Source organism: Bradysia coprophila, unplaced genomic scaffold (assembly GCF_014529535.1).
Source record: "Bradysia coprophila strain Holo2 unplaced genomic scaffold, BU_Bcop_v1 contig_232, whole genome shotgun sequence".
Lineage (NCBI taxonomy): Eukaryota > Metazoa > Arthropoda > Insecta > Diptera > Sciaridae > Bradysia > Bradysia coprophila.
The window spans coordinates 4781677-4807141 of NW_023503493.1; the positions used below are offsets into that span (position 1 = coordinate 4781677).

At 36.7% G+C, this 25465-nt stretch overlaps 2 protein-coding genes across 3 annotated transcripts; both read right to left on the reverse strand.

The window, feature by feature from the left end:
• Positions 1 to 2441: 2441 nt before the first annotated feature.
• LOC119076048 lies at positions 2442 to 7544 on the reverse strand. Its single transcript, XM_037182678.1, has 12 exons — positions 7341 to 7544; positions 7153 to 7275; positions 6965 to 7090; positions 6794 to 6904; positions 6574 to 6723; positions 6084 to 6194; positions 3896 to 4018; positions 3626 to 3829; positions 3402 to 3560; positions 2939 to 3055; positions 2595 to 2885; positions 2442 to 2528 (listed from the first exon to the last, which is right to left on the reverse strand). Exons 1-12 carry the CDS (start codon positions 7510 to 7512, stop codon positions 2464 to 2466), a joined length of 1752 nt encoding a protein of 583 aa, XP_037038573.1. The 5' UTR covers positions 7513 to 7544; the 3' UTR covers positions 2442 to 2463.
• A 7623-nt stretch (positions 7545 to 15167) lies between these two features.
• On the reverse strand, positions 15168 to 20261 carry LOC119076047. Of its 2 annotated transcripts, none has more exons than XM_037182675.1 (12): positions 20065 to 20261; positions 19876 to 19998; positions 19688 to 19813; positions 19516 to 19626; positions 19296 to 19445; positions 18806 to 18916; positions 16617 to 16739; positions 16347 to 16550; positions 16123 to 16281; positions 15665 to 15781; positions 15321 to 15611; positions 15168 to 15254 (listed from the first exon to the last, which is right to left on the reverse strand). In XM_037182675.1, exons 1-12 carry the CDS (start codon positions 20234 to 20236, stop codon positions 15190 to 15192), a joined length of 1752 nt encoding a protein of 583 aa, XP_037038570.1. In that variant the 5' UTR covers positions 20237 to 20261; the 3' UTR covers positions 15168 to 15189. The 2 variants fall into 2 exon arrangements, with proteins under 2 accessions (XP_037038570.1, XP_037038571.1); XM_037182676.1 differs by lacking the exon at positions 15168 to 15254 and having other exon boundaries at positions 15380 to 15509; positions 15575 to 15611.
• Between the last annotated feature and the right edge of the window lie 5204 nt (positions 20262 to 25465).

The window sequence follows — 25465 nt, forward strand, 5'->3', positions numbered from 1 at the left end:
CAGCGATAGGTTGTGATAAAGTTTCCTTGTAATGAATGTTGTTTTTTGCATAGAGTTACACTCTACGGTTTTATGGCAGCGCTGGTAGCAACTCTATAATAGATTTGAATTTTTGTATAGAGGTTTTGCGAAAGTTTTGTAAATATCTCGATTATTTGTGCAGATTTCGGGTTTTTAGAATTTTGTCAGTAAAATTGGAATTGGAATTGTAAAAAAACCAATTATCGCCGAAACTATCTCTAAACGTTAGTAAACATTCCTATTTAACTGAGAAAATTCTAAAATCCCGAGATAATTGACATTATTGTATATACGGAACATCAACATGGCGAAAATCGCAACTAAGCAAAGCACTGTCAAGCACCGAAGCTGACTTTGACATCACTCAATTAGAAGGCCAAAAACACACCTGTTGACTAATTTTAAAAAATTTGATAGCCGTTGTATGAAATTCCCGTGAAGTATCGCCAAAGTCGAATCACCAAAAAAAAAATGTTGGCGTTTCTTCACATTTTGTCGTTTCTTCACACTTTGGCAATTTTTCTTGGCGATTCGTCAGTTTCTGAGAATTTATTAAATCGCCAAAAAAAAATCGACAAATTGTGAAGAAACGACAAAAAAAATCGCCAAAGTGTGAAGAAACGCCAAGAAAACACGACGTCTTGTCGACCTCGGCTTCGCCTCGGGTCGACAATCGACATCTATTGCGAAAAAATACCTTCATACCTACCTTGGTAGATAAATAACTATTATGCAACAGAGGCATCTAAAGTCCGTAGATTTCGAAAATTATCATGCTGCAGCTCAGCATAAAACTAGCGCCAGGATCCTGAGATCGCGCGCTACACACCGGCAGTTTTATTTTAGTAAGATCCGACTAGTTGAAATTTAGTTCATTTCATTTCATTTATTTCATCTTAAAAAAATTCTGTTTACATGACCTGCGTAACTCTAGTTTGCACTAAACAATTCAAAAGAGCTACTATAATTATAGTTATTTATTACATTGAGTGCGAAGTACTCTAGATGTGTAATTAAGACACGAGGGCGATGCACCTGTTCATTCGGAAGCGATCTCAATAAACGATAGATAAAAAATTGAAAAACGGAGATAAAAAGGATGGTAATAAACGACCGATAACTTAATTCAATACTACCGATAAAAAATAATAAACTACCAATAGAAATGAGATACATGTCCACCATTTAAGGCGGAGTATTTCTCTGTCTGAAATTTTATTAGCGTGTTATTTTGTAAAAGAACTAATTATTAGACGGTGCGAGAGAAAAAAAATAACTCCTAAGTTACCGACACCGCGTGTTAAAACACTTTTTATGTACAATGAAAATTGGTATTCATTTCGCAAAATGAATTCTGTAGGGACGAACTAAACTCCTGCACGTTACATTTCGTAAAAGGATGAATTCCCTAGGAACCAACAACACGATTTTATGGCGAGAAGAAAGTTAGGAATTGAGTTAAGCTGGATCTCAACTCAAACCTGCAAGTTTTTTTATGATTCAATTCTGCGATTTTTATCTGCAAATTTTGTGTATTTGTTTTCGCAGTTTGAATGGGCGATTTTTTTCGCGGATTCAAACCAACGAAATTTTTATTTGGCAGTTTCTATGCTGCGATTTTTTTGTAATTCCAAAAATCACTAAAAAGTTCGCCTGTACTTAACATACATACCTTGGCAATGGTACAACAGAATCGCCAAGAAAAATCGACAAAGTGTGAAGAAACGCCAATGAGCTGATTTTTTTCGTTTTGTCGTTTCTTCACACTTTGGCGATTTTTCTTGGCGGTTCTTCACACTTTGGCGACTTATTTTGGCGATTCGTCACTTTTTTTAGAATTTTTTAAATCGCCAAAAAAAATCGACAAGGTGTGAAGAAACGCCAAAAAAATTCGCCAAAGTGTGAAGAAACGCCAAGAAAATTCGCCAACGTGAGAAGAAACGACAAAAAGAAAAAAGTCAAATAATTGGCGTTTCTTCACACTTTGGTGATTTTTCTCAATGAAAGTAGATAAGTAGCTATGGCCAGTCCATACAAGTCGTAGCACATACGGATTTGCATGGCGCCACCTCAAACGAACTCATTTCTAGTGCAAATTTCCACTAGAAATGAGTTCGTTTGAGGTGGCGCCATGCAAATCCGTATGTGCTCCGGCTAGAACAAATTTGAACGTTTGGCCATACCTATCAATTTACTTTCATTGATTTTTCTTGGTGGTTCTTCACACTTTGGCGATTTTTTTTTTGACGATTTACTTTTTCTTGGCGATTTGACTTTGGCGATACTTCACGGGAATTTGTATGAAAAAGAATAGCCAACTTTGATCGGTTCAGTCCTATATTTGAGTGATGTCAAAGGCGACAGTGCGTTGAACTAAGTAAACTTTCGATTTTACAAAAGATAAAAACAACAACTTCACATTTATTCCATTGAACTCAAATTTTATTTTCCAACAAGTGAAATCAAAGTTTTCGGAAAGCCACACTGTGATGGTGATGCTATTGAAGCTATAACAACGACAAAACAGAATATTAGCGTTTCTGGTAAGTTTCTAACGATAAAACTCATTTTACCTTCGGTCAATTCATCGCCATTCCATGTAAAACGATACAACAATTGAAGTACGCCTTTCCGAATCATGATGAATAAAGGGGTTTCTTGAGGTGCATCATCCGGTTCTTTGACTTGCCAATCAGATATTAAGCTATCGGAACACGACGGAATGACTCCACGTTTAATAAAATATATTCCATCGCCTTCTGCTAGAAAAATCGAATATATCTTTCGATCGGGTGTACTAAATGACATAAATTCAAATTCTACGTCCCAAAACTCATCGTCTCTATTCGTTGTGTCTTCTTTCTCTACAAAAAAGTGGTTTCAAAACAAGAATTAAGTTGAAATTGTAACGAGTTACCAAAATAAGGATCGGCTCCGGGTACAAAATGAATGTTAGTCTTTCTTCTGTCACCCTGCAAATAAGTTATGTATAAGCTCTGCGAACGGTTGACTCCTTTCGCTCCTTTCTCGACAGCTATAAAAAGTTGAAATTAAATTGCAGAAAGCGGTCATTCATTTGAAGAAAAAAAAATGAAGACGCTTTAGGTGAAATGACAAATAATTGACTTGATTATCGGTCTGCATCAAAGTATATAAACATAGGAAGTGGTGACTATTGGTCTCTGCAACGCAAACTTTCTGAGGTAAGTCTAAAATTTATACATATAAAATTGAGCGAATTCTCTTCACCACAACCAAAAGTGTAAAAATGTGTTATTTTCACCAAACTCTGTGGTGTGCGCGCATCCGATTTGCCCTCCTTCTCTATGCTTTTAAACTTTGGGTCTGCCTGGAAATTGATTATACAAAATATGAATTACCGATCCACGTGGTTTGGTTAGCCGTGAAGATGTGGTATTTTTTTCCGCTGGGTGTGTACAATGTTAAAGTCGGATCATTGTGCATTACAAAATCCTTAGTTACTTCATCCACTGGTAACGCAGGAAATTCATTCAGAGGCGTCCAGTCAATTTCATTCACTTCAAATTTGAATAAAATTGATATTTGTACACCCACATACCAAGCGAAGCAAGTTTAAACAAACCTCGATCGAACAGTCTGTTTCCGTTGTCCGAAAAGATGTACTTTACACGCTTGTTGTGGTCAGGTTCTGGCGGTTCTCTCAATTCCGTCAATTCACCGTCGTCCAAAGATTTTAACCTTGTGAAATGCTCGCGTATGTAGACAACCGATCCCGGTTGCGTGAGTGTTATTTGTAAATCACTTGAAGATTCACTTGAATTTGACACTGAAACACGGATTTTGTTTTGCTTGAAATTTGAGTCGATTTTAGTGGTGCAAGAGAATAGTCTACCTAACACAGGAACTTCGTTGTCGCTTCCGTTTTTGTGATCGATTCGGTACAATATTCCATTAGGTGCGACAAATGAATACAGACGTTCATTTCGAACGTAATTCTCATCCACACTTTTCGGCACTGATAATAATAGTAAATTTTGTATTTTGTTTCGATAGTTTTTCACACGCAAAGTATATAGACTCTGAAGGTAAAGGAACCTCAGCAGATCAGAGAAATTACGGATCCAAACTTTCAGGTGAATTCATTTTCGTATGTTGTCTAACTTAGACTTGTGCAACGTGACACGGCCCTAAATCCTTCCGATTCACCACGACTTGACACAAACGAATTCAATATGTGTGCAACATGACGGCAATAAGTAGGTATGGCCAGTCCATACAAGTCGGAGCACATACGGATTTGCATGGCGCCACCTCAAACGAACTCATTTCTAGTGGAAATTTGCACAAGAAATGAGTTCGTTTGAGGTAATGCAAATCCGTATGTGCTCCGGCTAGAACAAATTTGAACGTTTGGCCATACCTATCCATTTACTTTCATTGCTAAAATTCACCAGAAAGTTTGGATCCGTTTGTAACTGCGGATTTGCATTACCTTCAGTGTTTATAACACGACTACTCGACTATAACATGCGTATTGTATCCCCGATATACTCGGGTGTATAATACGCTTATTATAAAACCGCAAAGTTCGTGGTCCTCGTGTGATAAAGTATCGCATATTGAGGGATTCCTCTGAAAAACAGAAGACCGAAATCGGACGCATTTTCTATTGGTATTTTTTATATGTGCCCAGTAAAGTATTCAAACCTAGGAGCCAAAAGAACTTTCAAAAAAATTCTTCGAAGCTTGTGTGGCTAGTGTGGGAGGTGATCAAAAACCGCACTTTTCTTACAGTTTCTCTAGTTGCACGAGTCGTACAGGGTCGTGTGGGGTGTCATTAGAAAGGTAATTGTATGTTCTTCCGGGGCAAATACGGTCTTATTGGGCTTAAAATTCATCCACACGGAGATATATGCAGTTGAAGATTGCAACCGAAAAAAGACTGAAAACACTTTTCTTACAGAAATTTCACGAGGTACACGAAACGTGCATGGTCGTTTGAGGTGCATTAGAAAGGTAATTCCATATACTTTCAGGGAAAGTAGAGCTTACGGAAGTTTGGTAGCATCTACGACTCAATATAAGCACCTAAACTTTTCAACTTCTCATAATTCGTCGTAGATGCTTCCAAACCCCAATAATACGCTATTTGGCCTGAAAGTACAAGCAATTACCTTTCTAATGTTACCCCATACGACCATGCACGTTTCGTGTACCTCGAGAAATTTCTGTACGAAAAGTGTAAGTTTTCAGTCTTTTTTCGGTTGAAAACGTCTACTGCACAAATCTCAGTGTGGATGAATTTTAAACCCAAAAAGACCCTATTTGCCCCGAAAGTACATGCAATTACCTTTCTAATGACACCCCACACGACCCTGTACGGCTCGTGTACCTGGAGAAATTTCTGCAAGAAAAGTGCAAGTTTTCGGTTTTTGATCACCTCGCACTAGCCACACAAGTTTCGAAGAATTTTTTTGAAAGTGATTTTGGCTTACTTACTTACTTAGGCGGGCACTACAACCTACTATTGGTTTTGACCTCTTCCAGCAATCTTCTCCAATCGGACCTATTCCGCGCCAACGTTCTCCAGTCGCTCACTCTTAGTACTTTTAGATCAGACTCAATTGCATCTTTCCATCTCGCTCTTGGTCTTCCTGGTTTGCGTCTTCCATCGGGATTTGTATTCAGCAGTTTCAGTGGTGCACGTTTCTCGTTCATTCTTTGTACATGATTTTGGCTTCTAGGGTTAAATACCTTACTGGGCACATTCTAATCGAAAATGCGTCCGATTTCGGTCTTCTGTTCTTCAGAAGAATCCCTCAGCACACTGGCTATCTCATTCCTATCTAATCTCCTATAACGCTGACATAAAACCCCTGTCAAGGTATTCAACTGAATATGAGATATCAAATTATATCGCAAACCTCGCTTTTCATATTAAAAGCACTTCTTTCGTGCCTTCAGCATGTAATGCCTTCAGCAAATTTCACATGAAAACTGTACTTTTCAACTCTTTATCGGTAGTTATGCAAATAATTGATCAAAAACACTCTGCCCGATTTAATTTTCAAAATGTATACCTATGAATGCGTGACCATCCTTCTCGTCTATATGAATGTCGTATATTCGTCCGTTAGGCTCCGTGAAGGTGATATATGCTGTTTCTTCCTCATCATAATGGCGAATGGCAACTGAAAATTTATTCGGTTTGTTTTGTGGTGATCAGAACTACTCTCCGATTTTCCGAGGAGTAAATAACTAGAGGAAATGGTGGGACTGGCAATATTTTTGGTTGAGCAATTAGATGGTCAATAAATTACCTATTTCATTAAATAGGAACAAGATTTCGCAAATATTTAATAAGATAAGTCGGTAAATGATCGAATGTCGACAATTAAGGTCAAAAATGAGGTAAAATAGGCAAAAATTAGGGAAGAAAAAGAGAGTCAATGCCTGTGTAAATGACAATACATTTAGGATAATTAGAATTGATTTTAGGGTAAATAAAACAAAATTAAATTGTGGAGGACACAATTTTGTCTAGTTGTTTACCCCTCGCGATTTTCTTACTTATATTCTGTAGGTCTTTCATGTAGTACTTTCTGCCACTGGGTGAGTTGAATTTAACTACTGTTTGATTGTGACTCGTTTCTATGAAATTTGGTTCCAATTCAGGTAATAAAATTGAACGATTCGCTAGCACTGGGATGGGTGATATCGCTTCAAAGTTGAATTGAAAGTTTAGTATGGTGTTGGCTATGGGACAGATATTTGTTTTCTAATTTCTTACAATGATCCAGTGCCAGTACTCCATTCGCAGAAAAAACGAAGGTGTGCTCCCATTTTTCGAACGGGCCAAACGTTTTGATTTCAAAATGATCCAATGCCTCTGACGATTGTTCTGTGCAGAAAAGATTGCCAATTTTTACTAAACGTTTTTTTTATCAAGCTTTTCGTTTACCTTCAACATGGTGTTCATTCCCATCTTTAACAATGACCTTGTACACTTTCTTATTCGGTCCAACGAAAGAATAGAGGCGAGGACGCACCAACGAATCTTTATTTTCGCAATCAAATTCACTCTCCACTAAAATTTCGCTTAAATGATCAGTGTGCAAATGAGTATATTATCTACGACAAGCATAATACCTAATCTGGGATAGGACCCTCTGATGTCATCACTTTCGAAATAAATGTCGTAAATTTTAAAATTTATCGAAGCGAAACTAATGAACGGCAACATTTCAAATGTAATGTTCCCCTTTTGACGATCTAGTAAAAAAAAAAAACAAAAAACTAATTCTTGAGAAATTACAACTCACAAAAACGTTAATTACAAATGGTCCCATCGGTGGTCTTAATATAGAAAGCCTTTCCGCCGGGCGAATTAAATTTAATAAAATAATTGGCATTCCACCATTGTTCGATTGCATCAATCTCTTCACCTAATAGTGGCAGTGAAGTTATAGCATCGAAGCATAGAACTATGAGAACCGTCACAATTTTCATTTTATTCTAGTTGAGTGGTCGGTCGCAAAATGGTGACTGAAAATGAAAGGATTGCGCAGTGGTATTTATATTGACACTGGTGCTGGTGCTGATGCTGGTGCTTCGCTTCGGTGGTCGGCAAATTTAATTTGTTGACTAAATTAAAAAAATAAAATAATAGAAAGTACAAGTGACTATGTCTACCATTTAATGGTACAAATCCATTATCTTTCGGATTTTTGAAAAAGAACGTATCCTTCGCATCCTACCTCTGAGAAATTCTGAGTCAGACCCAGTAACTTACACTTTTCAAGTCCCATTAAGGCTACCCATTAAGCTAAAGCTCCACAAACACTTTTAAAAAAATTGACCTTCCGTTGCCTGTATTGCGAAAAACGTTGGATACAACTCGGTTATAAATGATTTTTTAGGCACACGATGTGTATTGTCACACTCGACCTGCAGTCTCGAGTCTACACATCTAGTGCCTAAAAAATCATTTATCCCTCAGTTGTATAAATAACTATTTATGTGTACCTCAGTACCTCATATGCAGCAGCCGTTTTATGTATACCTCAGCCCAAGGTAAATATATGGGTGGAGGTAATGCCATATATAACCGAATCAGATGTGCAGTGGCACGAAAGTTCGCTACAAACGCCATCTCTCCCTTTCTTTAAAATCACAAAATTGCTTAGAAACCTTGGCCCAACATTTTGTGAAACACAAGTAAAAATCATAGTCAACCATTTTAAAAAAGGTGTCATTAGCATCAAACTATTGTGCTAGGCCACACGCGCCTGAATGGCTTTACCTACCTCCGCCCATATATTTACCTTGATCCAGCCATCGAGAGACCCAAAACATTTTCTTAGTAATGCTGTTGACATTGAAAACTAGTTACTGAAATAAATGAGTTGAAATGTTGTTGATGATCAGAAAAAAATATCCGTTTTCTGGTGAATTGGCGTTAATTTCTATGGTAAATAAGGCTTACCTAATAGTTACCAATTTAGATGCTAATGGGACGGTGTATTTTTTAATTGAATATTAGAGCTGTGCGGGCGTACCTAATTTTAATTCCCGCCCGAACGAGCTCGAAATAATTTCGATAAAAAATGCCAGCCCGAAAAAAATTTTGGCGCTCGCCCGATATATTGTCCGATGTAAAATTTGTTCAGCCAAGAAGTTTTACATACAATTATCTTCAGAATAGCATAGCAGCTCTGACACTTATGAAATTTTCCTAGGCTTCATGGACCTATATACGTTACTATATAGCTATATGAACATGTATATAGTTAGTATATAGCTATATGAACATGTATATAGTTAGTATATAGCTATATGAACCTGTATATAGTTAGTATATAGCTATATGAACCTGTATATAGTTAGTATATAGCTATATGAACCTGTATATAGTTAGTATATAGCTATCTTCTTCTTCTTCTTCTTTTTCAGCCTGTTTCTATCCACTGCTGGATGTAGGCCTCTCCAACTTCTTTCCATTTCGTACGATCCATTGCCATTTGCTGCCAGTTTGTACCTGCAATATTCTTAATCCCGTTTGTCCATCTCTCTGGTGGTCTACTTATAGCTCGTCTTTTATATGGTCGCCAGTTCATGATCTTTTTGGTCCAACGTTCGTCTGTCCTTCTTGCAATATGTCCCGCCCAGCTCCATTTCAGAGATGCTATTCTTTCCATGACATCAACGACCCTGGTTTGTTGTCGAATCCATTGATTCGTCATTCTGTCTCTGAGTGTTATTCCAAGCATACTCCGTTCCATGGCTCTTTGTGTCACTCTCAATTTATCTTCGGATGCTTTCGTTAAAGTTAACGTTTCCGCTCCATAAGTGAGCACTGGAAGGACACAAGTGTCGAAAACTTTGCGTTTCAGACTATTATTCATTTTGCTTTTGAAAATTAGTCTGAGTCTTCCGAACGCTGCCCATGCAAGACCAATCCTACGTCTTATTTCTGCAGTTTGGTTGTCCAGACCTAACTTCAGTTTATGTCCTAGATATACATAGCTGTCGACTCGTTCAATGACAGTGTCACCAATTTTGATTTCTCTATCGTCCCCGATGTTGGTCATGACTTTGGTTTTCGATAAGTTCATCTTGAGGCCAACTTTGCTTGCCTCTTCACTTAACTGTTGTAGCATAAGCTGAGCCTGACCTAGATTCGCTGCTATCGGTACAATGTCATCAGCGAAGCGGAGATTGCTCAGGTACTCTCCATTTATCTTTATTCCCATTTTACTCCAGTTTAACAGTATATAGCTATATGAACCTGTATATAGTTAGTATATAGCTATATGAACCTGTATATAGTTAGTATATAGCTATATGAACCTGTATATAGTTAGTATATAGCTATATGAACCTGTATATAGTTACTATATAGCTATATGAACCTGTATATAGTTAGTATATAGCTATATGAATTTGTATATAGTTACTATATAGCTATATGAACCTGTATATAGTTAGTATATAGCCATATGGACATATATACAGTTACTATTTCAGAAATAATTTTAACCAACAGAATTTGGACTGAAAAATTTTCAAAAAAAAATTTACCAAAAAAATTCTGCGTCGCAAAGTGGCAGATGCTCACGGACAAACCTACATGAATTTAAATCTGCCACATGCGGACACAGAATTTTTTTGGTAAATTCTTTGTTGAAAATTTTTCAGTCCAAATTCTGTTGGTTAAAATTATTTCTGAAAAAATTGATTGTCGAATGGTTTGGAAAACTAGGCCAGCTAATTTCAATTAATTGGCTGTAAAATTCAATTTTGCGTAACGCCGCTGACAACGTCACCTCTAGCGATATCACTTGTTTTAGAAGTTATCACACATATAGACTGTAGACTGCGTCCAACTTTGCTCTGAAAGAGTTTTTGCCGGGATTTACATCAATTCCAAATAAAAAATCCTCAATCTTCAATTCATTCTCCTTCTTCTAGGTCTTCGTATTCTTCCTTTCTTCCTTTCTTTTCTTTTGCCATAGTCGTTGCCGTAGATGAAAGATAACTTTGTTGTTTGTTAAAATGCATAGTCAACCGTGAAATAATCGTCTTCCATCAGCATCACCAATCTACTCCCGCCTTCTTTAACCAATCTAGCTTTATCACCTTTAGATTGTTTTCTTTCCATCCACTCCTTGTAATCTTCACAGCTTTGTTTGTAGTGTCCTAAACATATGACTTCTTCCTTCGAATATCGCGGAGTAGACATCAATTTGTAGGTCGATGATATTTCATCACTCGTAGCAGTTGTAGTTCGTTCTCTTCGTCATTGGTATTTATCGATCAACTTTGAGCATACAATACCCGAAGTAAGTTCTGTGTCACGAGATTCCAACACTGTTGCTAGCGCATCGTAACTATCTGGTAGCGAATTAATTAAAGTCGCACTGAGAATGAATTCTGCTTTCAATTCTTCACCGAGAGCTAACGATTTTTGAAAGAGTTCGTTCATCTCATTTACATGAGTCACCATGTCACCATTTTCTTCCAACTTCTTTGTCATCAGTTTTACGTCTCGATAACTTTGGTAATAAAATTCTCAATTTTCTCTATTTTGTAGCATTTTATGTTGTGCTTTTTCTTTCACTCGATGTTTCAACGCAATTTATCCCGTGAAGAAAAAAATTTAGAAAATCACCTGTCAACCGATTCCTCGGAAAGTCTTTTGAAAACTATAAAATCCAACGCAAAATCGAAGAACATCCTCAAAAAATCCTCAAAAACCAAAGAAAATTCTCAAGATCTAAGGTCTTACATCCGAGCCTGAATTTATTCCTTTTAAAAATTGCAAAACATTCGCAAACAAAATATAATTTTGTATATTTCTGCAACGCTCGGCATAAATGCAGCTGCGTGGGCCTGCAAATAGAAATATAGACAAATCATATAGAGAGAGAACATGGTAAGCCATATAACGATCTGACCACACGATATAATTGAAGCTGTACCTCCAGTGCAACGAAAATCAGTAAAACTTTATTACACACAATCAGCAATGTGCATACAACGAATCAACGACTTACTCACTAGTTGCATAACAGGTCAATTATACTTCAAATGAAACCCAACAATTGTTGCATCATAACTGTGTGTGCACACGTCGAACAACATATTGATGCAAGACAGAAGACAAAAGTGAATTAGCTATCACTGCAATCCTCTTTTCAAAAGACAATAAGGAATCATAGCAAAATTACACCTCAGAGTTATCTATTACAATAGACGGCGAACGATTCGAACGGTACAAGTACGCACATTTGCTCGCACACCGTTTATTGTAAAGTCTAGGTGCAATATTCAACGTGAAACAAAGTTCCGATAATTTTAGTGTTTACATCTTCCATTTCAAAGAATTTACAGAATAATCAGATGTGACGGGCACTCGGAATTAGTCTGCTGATGATGGATAGATGAAAAGGCTCCGGGTATAAATTGAATGGATCATGGCCCTACGTTAGTGAAGGGCCGGGACGTAAGTCCGTTCACACAAAAAAATTTGAAAAAAAAAATTCCGCAGGACTCAGGAACGTCTTTTTTGACTTTTCCCCTCCTACTACCCTTCTACTACCCTTATAATATTTTATTCGTAATCTGTGCGTCTATACGAGCTCAACGAGCTATCACACGCCAAGGTTCTGAAAGAACCAGGTTAAGACTACTGTGAGTCTTAGCTACGAAGTTTATATGAAAAGAACAACCAAAACAAAATTCCGAATTTTCCTAAGAAACATTTTCTTTAAGTCGATTTCACACACCATCTGTACTGAGCGTTTATCGATTTCGGTGTCATCCGCCTTCGTGGGTGTCTTACCCTGTTCTTTCAGAACCTTGTCACACGCCTCATAAAGTGCAGATTTGGCCGAGATATTTTATTTTTCAAACTTTGGAAAATCGTATGAATAAATTCATTCCACAAAAACCTCAAAGAGGAAAAGGTGACGCTAGTGTAGTAAAAATTAAACTTCCAAAACATTTGATTTCGGTTTTGGTGACGCATTCTGCACCTCAACGTAATCAATTTTTACCAAGAAAATTTTAACAAGAAAATATGCCAACGAGAAGTTTACCGATGAGATTTTACAACGAAAGCTTTACAAAAAAATGCGTCACAAAGTGGCAGATGATTATTGTCGTATGAGGGGTTTCCTCAGCATCTGCCACTTGTGACGCATTTTTTTTGTAAAGCTTTCGTTGTGAAACTCTATGATTACCAATTTACTGCAACTATGTATGTGCCATATAAGCCTAAATACAATAAATACAAAAAATTTTCAAGATGGCTGCTTTCCACAATTTTGTTGGACATTCTAACCCTAAAACAAATTCCACATTGAAACCTGAAACCTGAAATTCCAAAATGATCTAAAAATTTTTGCGAACAAACAAATTTTTCGAATTCATAATTTCGCGCACATTTTATATGAAGCACGGCAACACTGATCTACTACACAATCATTATAATAGAAATGTAGCTGTCATATTTTTGTCTTATGAATGAAATAATGGCTTTCATATAAGTGTGTTTTAAGTGTGTTTTTTGGAAATGTGCATGAAAACGTTTTAATTAAATTTACAGAAATTAAGTAAAAAACTTCAATAAAATTTATTGATTTGCCGATGAAAAAGTGTTAAGATTGAATTAATATAAGTTTTAGCGAAAGTGCGAGCGCAGTTTTCGCAAACAGATGTAGTGGTTCGATACGTATATCAAATCCACATGAAACATTTCTATTAACTCGAATATGGAGAATGTGCTGAAAATGTGTGAAGATGCTTCATTTCAAGTGGTTTTCAAGTGGTGTTTTCTCCGGATGTAGACCACTGTTTTTAATGATCTATAGCTCGTTGAACTCGTATTGACGAGCACTTTCGTTTGAAAATGAATTTTTTTTTGATTTGGTTCAGTATGGAAAAGTTAAAATGTTCGCCTATATATAGGTTCCTTAGTCTTCCGTTGGTTGTTTTCTTTTCTTAGGGAGTCGACTAGCGTCACGAACCTCCGCTATCGCTTCGGTTCATGATTTTCATACATTTTGAAATTGGCGAATTTTATCGACCTTTGCAGTGCCGGACTGGTCCTATGGGCGTTCGGGCGATTCCCGAAGGGCCTTTTGATTTTTGTATGTATAAATGACGACGAAGGGTCTTTTGAAAAATTTCTCCATACAACGCCCGAAGGGCTTTTTTGAGCCAGTCCGGCACTGGACCTTTGTCACTTTGTTACGGTGAAACTTTTTAATTTACCGGTGGATTTGGCTGGATTTGGAAATTTTCAGGGTATGTCAAGGATGTAATTCTAAGAAACTAATTTGTAGGAATTTTCATAAAAACTTATAATTTCGGAGCTATGAGCGTCTTAAGCTATTGAGCTATGGTACCTATAACTCGGAAAATATGGCAGATAGAAAGTTCGTTTAAAATGCAAAGTTATAGAGTTTCACATTCTAGTCGACATGTGTCTCATGGTTTTCCACAAAGTTTTATCAACAAAAATTTTACCAGAAAAATTGTAGAAAGAAAATTATAACAAAAAGTGGCAGATGATTCGGCTTTCTTCCGTTTGAATTAGATTCTTTAAAGAAATATATTTCAGAATTATAAAAATTTTCCCCAACATCTGCCACTTGTGACGCAAATTTGTTTTTGTTATAATTTTCTTCCTAAAATTTTTCGGGTTAAATTTTTCAGCTGCCATTTGTGACGCATATCATTTTGCGTGTCGAATTTGTAAGCGTCACCTACACCGATATCAATTCTTTTGTAAGTGGATAACGGGACTTGTGTCCAACCTCCACTGTAAGTGGCTTTGGGCGATATCAGCTCTTTTGTAAGTTGTGATTTTTAGAATTTGGTCGCAGATAACAGACAATCATATTGTGCAGTTTGAACGAAAATATTCTTTGTGCAAAACTGTATAAAGTATAGTTTCCACTTAAAAAGAGCACTCCGTTTAGCCTCCGTTTACATGACAGTTGTAAAATAGAACAAAAGAACTGTCACGCAAACGGAGTGGAAATTGAATTTATTTCAATTTTGTACTCCGTTTACGTGACAGTTCCTTTGTTCTATTTTACAACTGTCATGTAAACGGAGGCTAAACGGAGTGCTCTTTTTAAGTGGAAACTATACTTAACTTTCTCTTTGATCTGAACCTTCCAGCTTTTATTTGACGAAAATTCAAAAATTTGACAAAAATCGAATAATCGAATATCTCGATTATTTGTGCAGATTTCGGGTTTTTAGAATTTTGTCAGTAAAATTGGAATTGGAACTGTAAAAAAACCAATTATCGCCGAAACTATCTCTAAACGTTAGTAAACATTCCTATTTAACTGACAAAATTGTAAAATCCCGAGATAATTGACATTATTGTGTATATGCAACTCCAACATGTCGGAAATCGCAACTAAGCAAAGCACTGTCAAGCACAGAAGCTGACTTTGACATCACTTAATTAGAAGGCCAAAAACACACCTGTTGACTAATTTTTAAAATTTTTTGATAGCCGTTGTATGAAAAAGAATAGCCAACTTTGATCGGTTCAGTCCTATATTTGAGTGATGTCAAAGGCGACAGTGCGTTGAACTAAGTAAACTTTCGATTTTACAAAAGATAAAAACAACAACTTCACATTTCTTCCATTGAACTCAAATTTTATTTTCCAACAAGTGAAATCAAAGTTTTCGGAAAGCCACACTGTGATGGTGATGCTATTGAAACTACAACAACGACAAAACAGAATATTAGCGTTTCTGGTAAGTTTCTAACGATAAAACTCATTTTACTTTCGGTCAATTCATCGCCATTCCATGTAAAACGATACAACAATTGAAGTTCGCCTTTCCGAAACATGATGAATAAAGGGGTTTCTTGAGGTGCATTATCCGGTTCTTTGACTTGCCAATCAGATATTAAGCTATCGGAACACGACGGAATGACTCCACGTTTAATAAAATATATTCCATCGTCTTCTCCTAGAAAAATCGAATATATCTTTCGATCGGGTGTACTAAATGACATAAATTCAAATTCTACGTGCCAAAACTCAACGCCTCTATTCGTTGTGTCTTTTTTCTCTACAAAAAATTGGTTTCAAAACAAGAATTAAGTTGAAATTGTAACGAGTTACCAAAATAAGGATCGGCTCCGGGTACAAAATGAATGTTAGTCTTTCTTCTGTCACCCTGCAAATAACTTATGTATAAGCTCTGCGAACGGTTGGCTCCTTTCGCTCCTTCCTCGACAGCTATAAAAAGTTGAAATTAAATTGCAGAAATTCATTTGAAGCAAAAAAAAAATGAAAACACTTTAGGTGAAATGACAAATAATTGACTTGATTATCGGTCTGCATCAAAGTATATAAACATAGGAAGTGGTGACTATTGGTCTCTGCAACGCAAACTTTCTGAGGTAAGTCTAAAATTTATACATATAAAATTGAGCGAATTCTCTTCACCACAACCAAAAGTGTAAAAATGTGTTATTTTCACCAAACTCTGTGGTGTGCGCGCATCCGATTTGCCCTCCTTCTCTATGCTTTTAAACTTTGGGTCTGCCTGGAAATTGATTATACAAAATATGAATTACCGATCCACGTGTCTTGGTTAGTCGTGAAGATGTGGTATTTTTTTCCGCTGGGTGTGTACAATGTTAAAGTCGGATCATTGTGCATTACAAAATCCTTAGTTACTTCATCCACTGGTAACGCAGGAAATTCATTCAGAGGCGTCCAGTCAATTTCATTCACTTCAAATTTGAATAAAATTGATATTTGTACACCCACATACCAAGCGAAGCAAGTTTAAACAAACCTCGATCGAACAGTCTGTTTCCGTTGTCCGAAAAGATGTACTTTACACGCTTGTTGTGGTCAGGTTCTGGCGGTTCTCTCAATTCCGTCAATTCACCGTCGTCCAAAGATTTTAACCTTGTGAAATGCTCGCGTATGTAGACAACCGATCCCGGTTGCGTGAGTGTTATTTGTAAATCACTTGAAGATTCACTTGAATTTGACACTGAAACACGGATTTTGTTTTGCTTGAAATTTGAGTCGATTTTAGTGGTGCAAGAGAATAGTCTACCTAACACAGGAACTTCGTTGTCGCTTCCGTTTTTGTGATCGATTCGGTACAATATTCCATTAGGTGCGACAAATGAATACAGACGTTCATTTCGAACGTAATTCTCATCCACACTTTTCGGCACTGATAATAATAGTAAATTTTGTATTTTGTTTCGATAGTTTTTCACACGCAAAGTATATAGACTCTGAAGGTAAAGGAACCTCAGCAGATCAGAGAAATTACGGATCCAAACTTTCAGGTGAATTCATTTTCGTATGTTGTCTAACTTAGACTTGTGCAACGTGACACGGCCCTAAATCCTTCCGATTCACCACGACTTGACACAAACGAATTCAATATGTGTGCAACATGACGGCAATAAGTAGGTATGGCCAGTCCATACAAGTCGGAGCACATACGGATTTGCATGGCGCCACCTCAAACGAACTCATTTCTAGTGGAAATTTGCACAAGAAATGAGTTCGTTTGAGGTAATGCAAATCCGTATGTGCTCCGGCTAGAACAAATTTGAACGTTTGGCCATACCTATCCATTTACTTTCATTGCTAAAATTCACCAGAAAGTTTGGATCCGTTTGTAACTGCGGATTTGCATTACCTTCAGTGTTTATAACACGACTACTCGACTATAACATGCGTATTGTATCCCCGATATACTCGGGTGTATAATACGCTTATTATAAAACCGCAAAGTTCGTGGTCCTCGTGTGATAAAGTATCGCATATTGAGGGATTCCTCTGAAAAACAGAAGACCGAAATCGGACGCATTTTCTATTGGTATTTTTTATATGTGCCCAGTAAAGTATTCAAACCTAGGAGCCAAAAGAACTTTCAAAAAAATTCTTCGAAGCTTGTGTGGCTAGTGTGGGAGGTGATCAAAAACCGCACTTTTCTTACAGTTTCTCTAGTTGCACGAGTCGTACAGGGTCGTGTGGGGTGTCATTAGAAAGGTAATTGTATGTTCTTCCGGGGCAAATACGGTCTTATTGGGCTTAAAATTCATCCACACGGAGATATATGCAGTTGAAGATTGCAACCGAAAAAAGACTGAAAACACTTTTCTTACAGAAATTTCACGAGGTACACGAAACGTGCATGGTCGTTTGAGGTGTCATTAGAAAGGTAATTCCATATACTTTCAGGGAAAGTAGAGCTTACGGAAGTTTGGTAGCATCTACGACTCAATATAAGCACCTAAACTTTTCAACTTCTCATAATTCGTCGTAGATGCTTCCAAACCCCAATAATACGCTATTTGGCCTGAAAGTACAAGCAATTACCTTTCTAATGTTACCCCATACGACCATGCACGTTTCGTGTACCTCGAGAAATTTCTGTACGAAAAGTGTAAGTTTTCAGTCTTTTTTCGGTTGAAAACGTCTACTGCACAAATCTCAGTGTGGATGAATTTTAAACCCAAAAAGACCCTATTTGCCCCGAAAGTACATGCAATTACCTTTCTAATGACACCCCACACGACCCTGTACGGCTCGTGTACCTGGAGAAATTTCTGCAAGAAAAGTGCAAGTTTTCGGTTTTTGATCACCTCGCACTAGCCACACAAGTTTCGAAGAATTTTTTTGAAAGTGATTTTGGCTTACTTACTTACTTAGGCGGGCACTACAACCTACTATTGGTTTTGACCTCTTCCAGCAATCTTCTCCAATCGGACCTATTCCGCGCCAACGTTCTCCAGTCGCTCACTCTTAGTACTTTTAGATCAGACTCAATTGCATCTTTCCATCTCGCTCTTGGTCTTCCTGGTTTGCGTCTTCCATCGGGATTTGTATTCAGCAGTTTCAGTGGTACACGTTCCTGTTCCTCGTTCATTCTTTGTACATGATTCTGCTCGAAAATGCGTCCGATTTCGGTCTTCTGTTCTTCAGAGGAACACACTGGCTATCTAATTCCTATCTAATCTCCTATAACGCTGACATAAAACCCCTGTCAAGGTATTCACCTGAATATGAGATATCAAATTATATCGCTTGTATCATAATATGCTATTACATGCTACATGCGTCGCAAACCTCGCTTTTCATATTAAAAGCACTTCTTTCGTGCCTTCAGCATCTAATGCCTTCAGCAAATTTCACATGAAAACTGTACTTTTCAACTCTTTATCGGTAGTTATGTAAATAATTGATCAAAAACACTCTGCCCGATTTAATTTTCAAAATGTATACCTATGAATGCGTGACCATCCTTCTCGTCTATATGAATGTCGTATATTCGTCCGTTAGGCTCCGTGAAGGTGATATATGCTGTTTCTTCCTCATCATAATGGCGAATGGCAACTGAAAATTTATTTGGTTTGATTTGTGGTGATCCGAACTACTCTCCGATTTTCCGAGGAGTAAATAACTAGAGGAAATGGTGGGACTGGCAATATTTTTGGTTGAGCAATTAGATGGTCAATAAATTACCTATTTCATTAAATAGGAACAAGATTTCGCAAATATTTAATAAGATAAGTCGGTAAATGATCGAATGTCGACAATTAAGGTCAAAAATGAGGTAAAATAGGCAAAAATTAGGGAAGAAAAAGAGAGTCAATGCCTGTGTAAATGACAATACATTTAGGATAATTAGAATTGATTTTAGGGTAAATAAAACAAAATTAAATTGTGAAGGACACAATTTTGTCTAGTTGTTTACCCCTCGCCATTTTCTTACTTATATTCTGTATGTCTTTCATGTAGTACTTTCTGCCACTGGGTGAGTTGAATTTAACTACTGTTTGATTGTGACTCGTTTCTATGAAATTTGGTTCCAATTCAGGTAATAAAATTGAACGATTCGCTAGCACTGGGATGGGTGATATCGCTTCAAAGTTGAATTGAAAGTTTAGTATGGTGTTGGCTATGGGACAGATATTTGTTTTCTAATTTCTTACAATGATCCAGTGCCAGTACTCCATTCGCAGAAAAAACGAAGGTGTGCTCCCATTTTTCGAACGGGCCAAACGTTTTGATTTCAAAATGATCCAATGCCTCTGACGATTGTTCTGTGCAGAAAAGATTGCCAATTTTTACTAAATGTTTTTTTTTATCAAGCTTTTCGTTTACCTTCAACATGGTGTTCATTCCCATCTTTAACAATGACCTTGTACACTTTCTTATTCGGTCCAACGAAAGAATAGAGGCGAGGACGCACCAACGAATCTTTATTTTCGCAATCAAATTCACTCTCCACTAAAATTTCGCTTAAATAATCAGTGTGCAAATGAGTATATTATCTACGACAAGCATTATACCTAATCTGGGATAGGACCCTCCGATGTCATCACTTTCGAAATAAATGTCGTAAATTTTAAAATTTATCGAAGCGAAACTAATGAACGGCAACATTTCAAATGTAATGTTCCCCTTTTGACGATCTAGTAAAAAAAAAAAAACAAAAAACTAATTCTTGAGAAATTACAACTCACAAAAACGTTAATTACAAATGGTCCCATCGGTGGTCTTAATATAGAAAGCCTTTCCGCCGGGCGAATTAAATTTAATAAAATAATTGGCATTCCACCATTGTTCGATTGCATCAATCTCTTCACCTAATAGTGGCAGTGAAGTTATAGCATCGAAGCATAGAACTATGAGAACCGTCACAATTTTCATTTTATTCTAGTTGAGTGGTCGGTCGCGAAATGGTGACTGAAAATGAAAGGATTGCGCAGTGGTATTTATATTGACACTGGTGCTGGTGGTGATGCTGGTGCTTCGCTTCGGTGGTCGGCAAATTTAATTTGTTGACTAAATTAAAAAAATAGAATAGAAAGTACAAGTGACTATGTCTACCATTTAATGGTACAAATCCATTATCTTTGGGATTTTTGAAAAAGAACGTATCCTTCGCATCCTACCTCTGAGAAATTCTGAGTCAGACCCAGTAACTTACACTTTTGAATTCCCATAAAGGCTACCCATTGAGCTAAAGCTCCACAAACACTTTAAAAAAAATTGACCTTCCGTTGTCTGTATTGATTGCGAAAAACGTTGGATACAACTCGGTTATAAATGATTTTTTAGGCACACGATGTGTATTGTCACACTCGACCTGCAGTCTCGAGACTACACATCTAGTGCCTAAAAAATCATTTATCCCTCAGTTGTATGAATAACTATTTATGTGTACCTCAGTACCTTATATGCAGCAGCCGTTTTATGTGTACCTCAGCCCAAGGTAAATATATGGGTGGAGGTAATGCCATATATAACTGAATCAGATGTGCAGTGGCACGAAAGTTCGCTACAAACGCCTTCTCTCCCTTTCTTTAAAATCACAAAATTGCTTAGAAACCTTGGCCCAACATTTTGTGAAACACAAGTAAAAATCATAGTCAACCATTTTAAAAAAGGAGTCATTAGCATCAAACTATTGTGCTAGGCCACACGCGCCTGAATGGCGTTACCTACCTCCGCCCATATATTTACCTTGATCCAGCCATCGAGAGACCCAAAACATTTTCTTAGTAATGCTGTTGACATTGAAAACTAGTTACTGAGTTGAAATGTTGTTGATGATCAGAAAAAAAGATCCGTTTTCTGGTGAATTGGCGTTAATTCCTATGGTAAATAAGGCTTACCTAATAGTTACCAATTTAGATGCTAATGGGACGGTGTATTTTTTAATTGAATATTAGAGCTGTGCGGGCGTACCTAATTTTAATTCCCGCCCGAACGAGCTCAAAATAATTTCGATAAAAAATGCCAGCCCGAAAAAAATTTTGGCGCTCGCCCGATATATTGTCCGATGTAAAATTTGTTCAGCCAAGAAGTTTTACATACAATTATCTTCAGAATAGCATAGCAGCTCTGACACTTATTAAATTTTCCTAGGCTTCATGGACCTATATACGTTACTATATAGCTATATGAACCTGTATATAGTTAGTATATAGCTATATGAACATGTATATAGTTAGGATATAGCTATATTAACCTGTATATAGTTAGTATATAGCTATGTGAACCTGTATATAGTTAGTATATAGCTATATTAACCTGTATATAGTTAGTATATAGCTATGTGAACCTGTATATAGTTAGTATATAGCTATATTAACCTGTATATAGTTAGTATATAGCTATGTGAACCTGTATATAGTTAGTATATAGCTATGTGAACCTGTATATAGTTAGTATATAGCTATATTAACCTGTATATAGTTAGTATATAGCTATGTGAACCTGTATATAGTTAGTATATAGCTATGTGAACCTGTATATAGTTAGTATATAGCTATATTAACCTGTATATAGTTAGTATATAGCTATATTAACCTGTATATAGTTAGTATATAGCTATATTGACCTGTATATAGTTAGTATATAGCTATATTAACATGTATATAGTTAGTATATAGCTATATGTAGAGGTGTGCACCGCCGATTTTACGCCGGCGCGCCGCCGATTTTTTGCTATATTTTCGGCGCGCCGCCGCCGAAAAATAATAGCTCACACCGCCGCCGCCGCCGATTGTATTTTCGTCGCGCCGAAATTTTATACGTTTAGTGCTTTCAGCCATTTTAATGGGCGGCAATATAAACTTAAATTGAAAAATCTATACAAAAGTGTGTGCCTGAGTACAAGGTTTTAGCAAATGTTTATCTCTCTTAATTTATAAGTCAGGTTTCTATATGCGTAGAAATGAGTTTTTGGTTAAAAAAAATTTGTAAAAACTTTGGGTTTTTCTTCTTACCTGCACTGTACGACAGTGATTTTGTTTCTGATGCTACGATAGTGTTATCTTCGAAGTAGCTTTCTATAACGTATCCTATTTCCATCAGTAGATGGCAAGTGTTTTATGCAAATTTTTAAATACTAGTCCAAAGAAAAAGTTTGCTGCTGTCTTGGGAAGGGTATCGATGGATACAACTGGGGATCACCATCGATACCCGAGGTCGAAACAGCATTTGTATTTTCTGTATCCTCACTTACCGTGAACCCTTGGGTACGTTACTCTATTTTCTGTGCAATGGAATGAAGCGTGGCAGACGGCAGGCGGCAGACGACGTTTCTCTTATTATCTGTTGATGCAGATAAGAGGAAGAAGAAAGAGAACAAAATTCAGTGAATCAGTCAAAACTGTGTGATACTAATGTAATTGTAAAGTGGCAAACTTAAGACCTTATATGGAATTTGGGTGGAAAATGGCGCAAATCACATGTTTCAGGAATTTATAAAGTGGAAAATCTTTTCGGTTTCAAGTTTTTTCGTCAAAAGACGAGATACGGGTATCTTTATTTTCAATTTTTAGCTGCTTTATGTAAAAAATTTGGGAAAAAATCATTTTGGCGTAGTCTATACACTTATTACGCTTATTACTTATAAATTTAAGTTTATCTGAATCTCTTATTTGCGAAAACCTTCTACTACGATCTCACTCCTACATCGAAGATGGACTAAAGCAACGCACTTCTCGCTCCTCGTTCCCTAGCTAAATTAAATTAACACCAACAACAAAAACAAACACAACAACAGCCTGATTACAACAGAAAAATGAGAGCAAATAAGAAAAAACGAGAGTAAACAATAAAAACAAACAGAGCTACTTCAGCTCTTCCCTCCAAATTGTGAGTGATTCAAGAGAAAAATCGCTGTTTCGACCTCAGGTGTTAATAGCGGTCCCAGGCCAGCGTGGTCTGGCCATCGTCAGTTGCTCTAAGAACACCCTTCACAAGACAGCAGCAAACGTTTGACTTGAACTGGTATTTTAAAGTTTGCATGAAAACGTTTTGCCATCTACTGATGGGAAAGGACATTTCAGTGAAAAGCTACTTCGAATAAACCCATCGTAGCATCACATAACAGAAGTGCGTTGACTAAAGGCAACAGGAACGGGTATTGCATAAATTGAAAGATAATAGTAGTGAGTTTGCGTAAATGGCATACATTATAGTTGGAAATAAGAAACCTGCAGAACATCTAGTATGAAGATGTGACTTAAAATTTCCAACTGATAAGTTAACTTATATGTCATTTACGCAAACTCACTAATCATTCTTGGATTCATTAAATTAGATGTTTTTAAAATAATAGGTCAGTTATTGTACATTCAAAATATAAAAGGTGAGATACGTCTCAGTTGATTCCCCTTGTATAAGTGGTTGATACTTCAGATCGCAAGACAGTAAGAATTCAGTGTTTTTGCATTATTTTCGAAAAATTTAGATTTTTTTGTAAATTTATCGGCGCGCCGATCGGCGCACCGCCGCCGACTATAAATTTCTCCCGGCGCGCCGCCGCCGATTCCTTACCAGTCGGCGCACCGCCGCCGACTATTTTAAGATCGGCGCACACCTCTAGCTATATGAACCTGTATATAGTTAGTATATAGCTATATGAACCTGTATATAGTTAGTATATAGCTATATGAACCTGTATATAGTTACTATATAGCTATATGAACCTGTATATAGTTACTATATAGCTATATGAACCTGTATATAGTTAGTATATAGCCATATGGACATATATACAGTTACTATTTCAGAAATAATTTTAACCAACAGAATTTGGACTGAAAAATTTTCAAAACAAAAATTACCAAAAAAATTCTGCGTCGCAAAGTGGCAGATGCTCACGGACAAACCTACATGAATTTAAATCTGCCACATGCGGACACAGAATTTTTTTGGTAAATTCTTTGTTGAAAATTTTTCAGTCCAAATTCTGTTGGTTAAAATTATTTCTGAAAAAATTGATTGTCGAATGGTTTGGAAAACTAGGCCAGCTAATTTCAATTAATTGGTTGTGAAATTCAATTTTGCGTAACGCCGCTGACAGCGTCACCTCTAGCGATATCACTTGTTTTAGAAGTTATCACACATATAGACTGTAGACTGCGTCCAACTTTGCTCTGAAAGAGTTTTTGCTGGGATTTACATCAATTCCAAATAAAAAATCCTCAATCTTCAATTCCTTCTCCTTCTTCTAGGTCTTCGTATTCTTCTTTTCTTACTTTCTTTTCTTTTGCCATAGTCGTTGCCGTAGATGAAAGATAACTTTGTTGTTTGTTAAAATGCATAGTCAACCGTGAAATAATCGTCTTCCATCAGCATCACCAATCTACTCCCGCCTTCTTTAACCAATCTAGCTTTATCACCTTTAGATTGTTTTCTTTCCATCCACTCCTTGTAATCTTCACAGCTTTGTTTGTGGTGTCCTAAACATATGACTTCTTTCTTCGAATATCGCGGAGTAGAGTTCAATTTGTAGGTCGATGATATTTCATCACTCGTAGCAGTTGTAGTTCGTTCTCTTCGTCGTTGGTATTTATCGATCAACTTTGAGCATACAATACCCGAAGTAAGTTCTGTGTCACGAGATTCCAGCACTGTTGCTAGCGCATCGTAACTATCTGGTAGCGAATTAATTAAAGTCGCACTGAGAATGAATTCTGCTTTCAATTCTTCACCGAGAGCTAACGATTTTTGAAAGAGTTCGTTCATCTCATTTACATGAGTCACCATGTGACCATTTTCTTCCAACTTCTTTGTCATCAGTTTTACGTATCGATAACTTTGGTAATAAAATTCTCAATTTTCTCTATTTTGTAGCATTTTATGTTGTGCTTTTTCTTTCACTCGATGTTTCAACGCAATTTATCCCGTGATGAAAAAAATTTAGAAAATCACCTGTCAACCGATTCCTTGGAAAGTCTTTTGAAAACTATAAAATTCAACGCAAAATCGAAGAACATCCTCAAAAAATCCTCAAAAATCAAAGAAAATTCTCAAGATCTAAGATCTTAGATCCGAGCCTGAATTTATTCCTTTTAAAAATTGGAAAAGATTCGCAAACAAAATATATTTTTTTATATTTCTGCAACGCTTGGCATAAAT

Bases quoted from the DNA above. Each gene is read 5' to 3' on its own strand.
- LOC119076048 (XM_037182678.1), bottom strand. From the start codon at position 7,512: ATGAAAATTGTGACGGTTCTCATAGTTCTATGCTTCGATGCTATAACT. The intron at 6,724-6,793 runs GTAAGAAATTAG...TCAACTTTGAAG, and splicing joins AGTACTGGCACTGGATCATT to CGATATCACCCATCCCAGTG. The intron at 3,561-3,625 runs GTTTGTTTAAAC...TCAAATTTGAAG, and splicing joins AAACAGACTGTTCGATCGAG to TGAATGAAATTGACTGGACG.
- LOC119076047 (XM_037182675.1), bottom strand. From the start codon at position 20,236: ATGAAAATTGTGACGGTTCTCATAGTTCTATGCTTCGATGCTATAACT. The intron at 16,740-18,805 runs GTATACATTTTG...TATTATTATCAG, and splicing joins GGATGGTCACGCATTCATAG to TGCCGAAAAGTGTGGATGAG. The intron at 15,612-15,664 runs GTAACTCGTTAC...AATTTTTTGTAG, and splicing joins CGGAGCCGATCCTTATTTTG to AGAAAAAAGACACAACGAAT.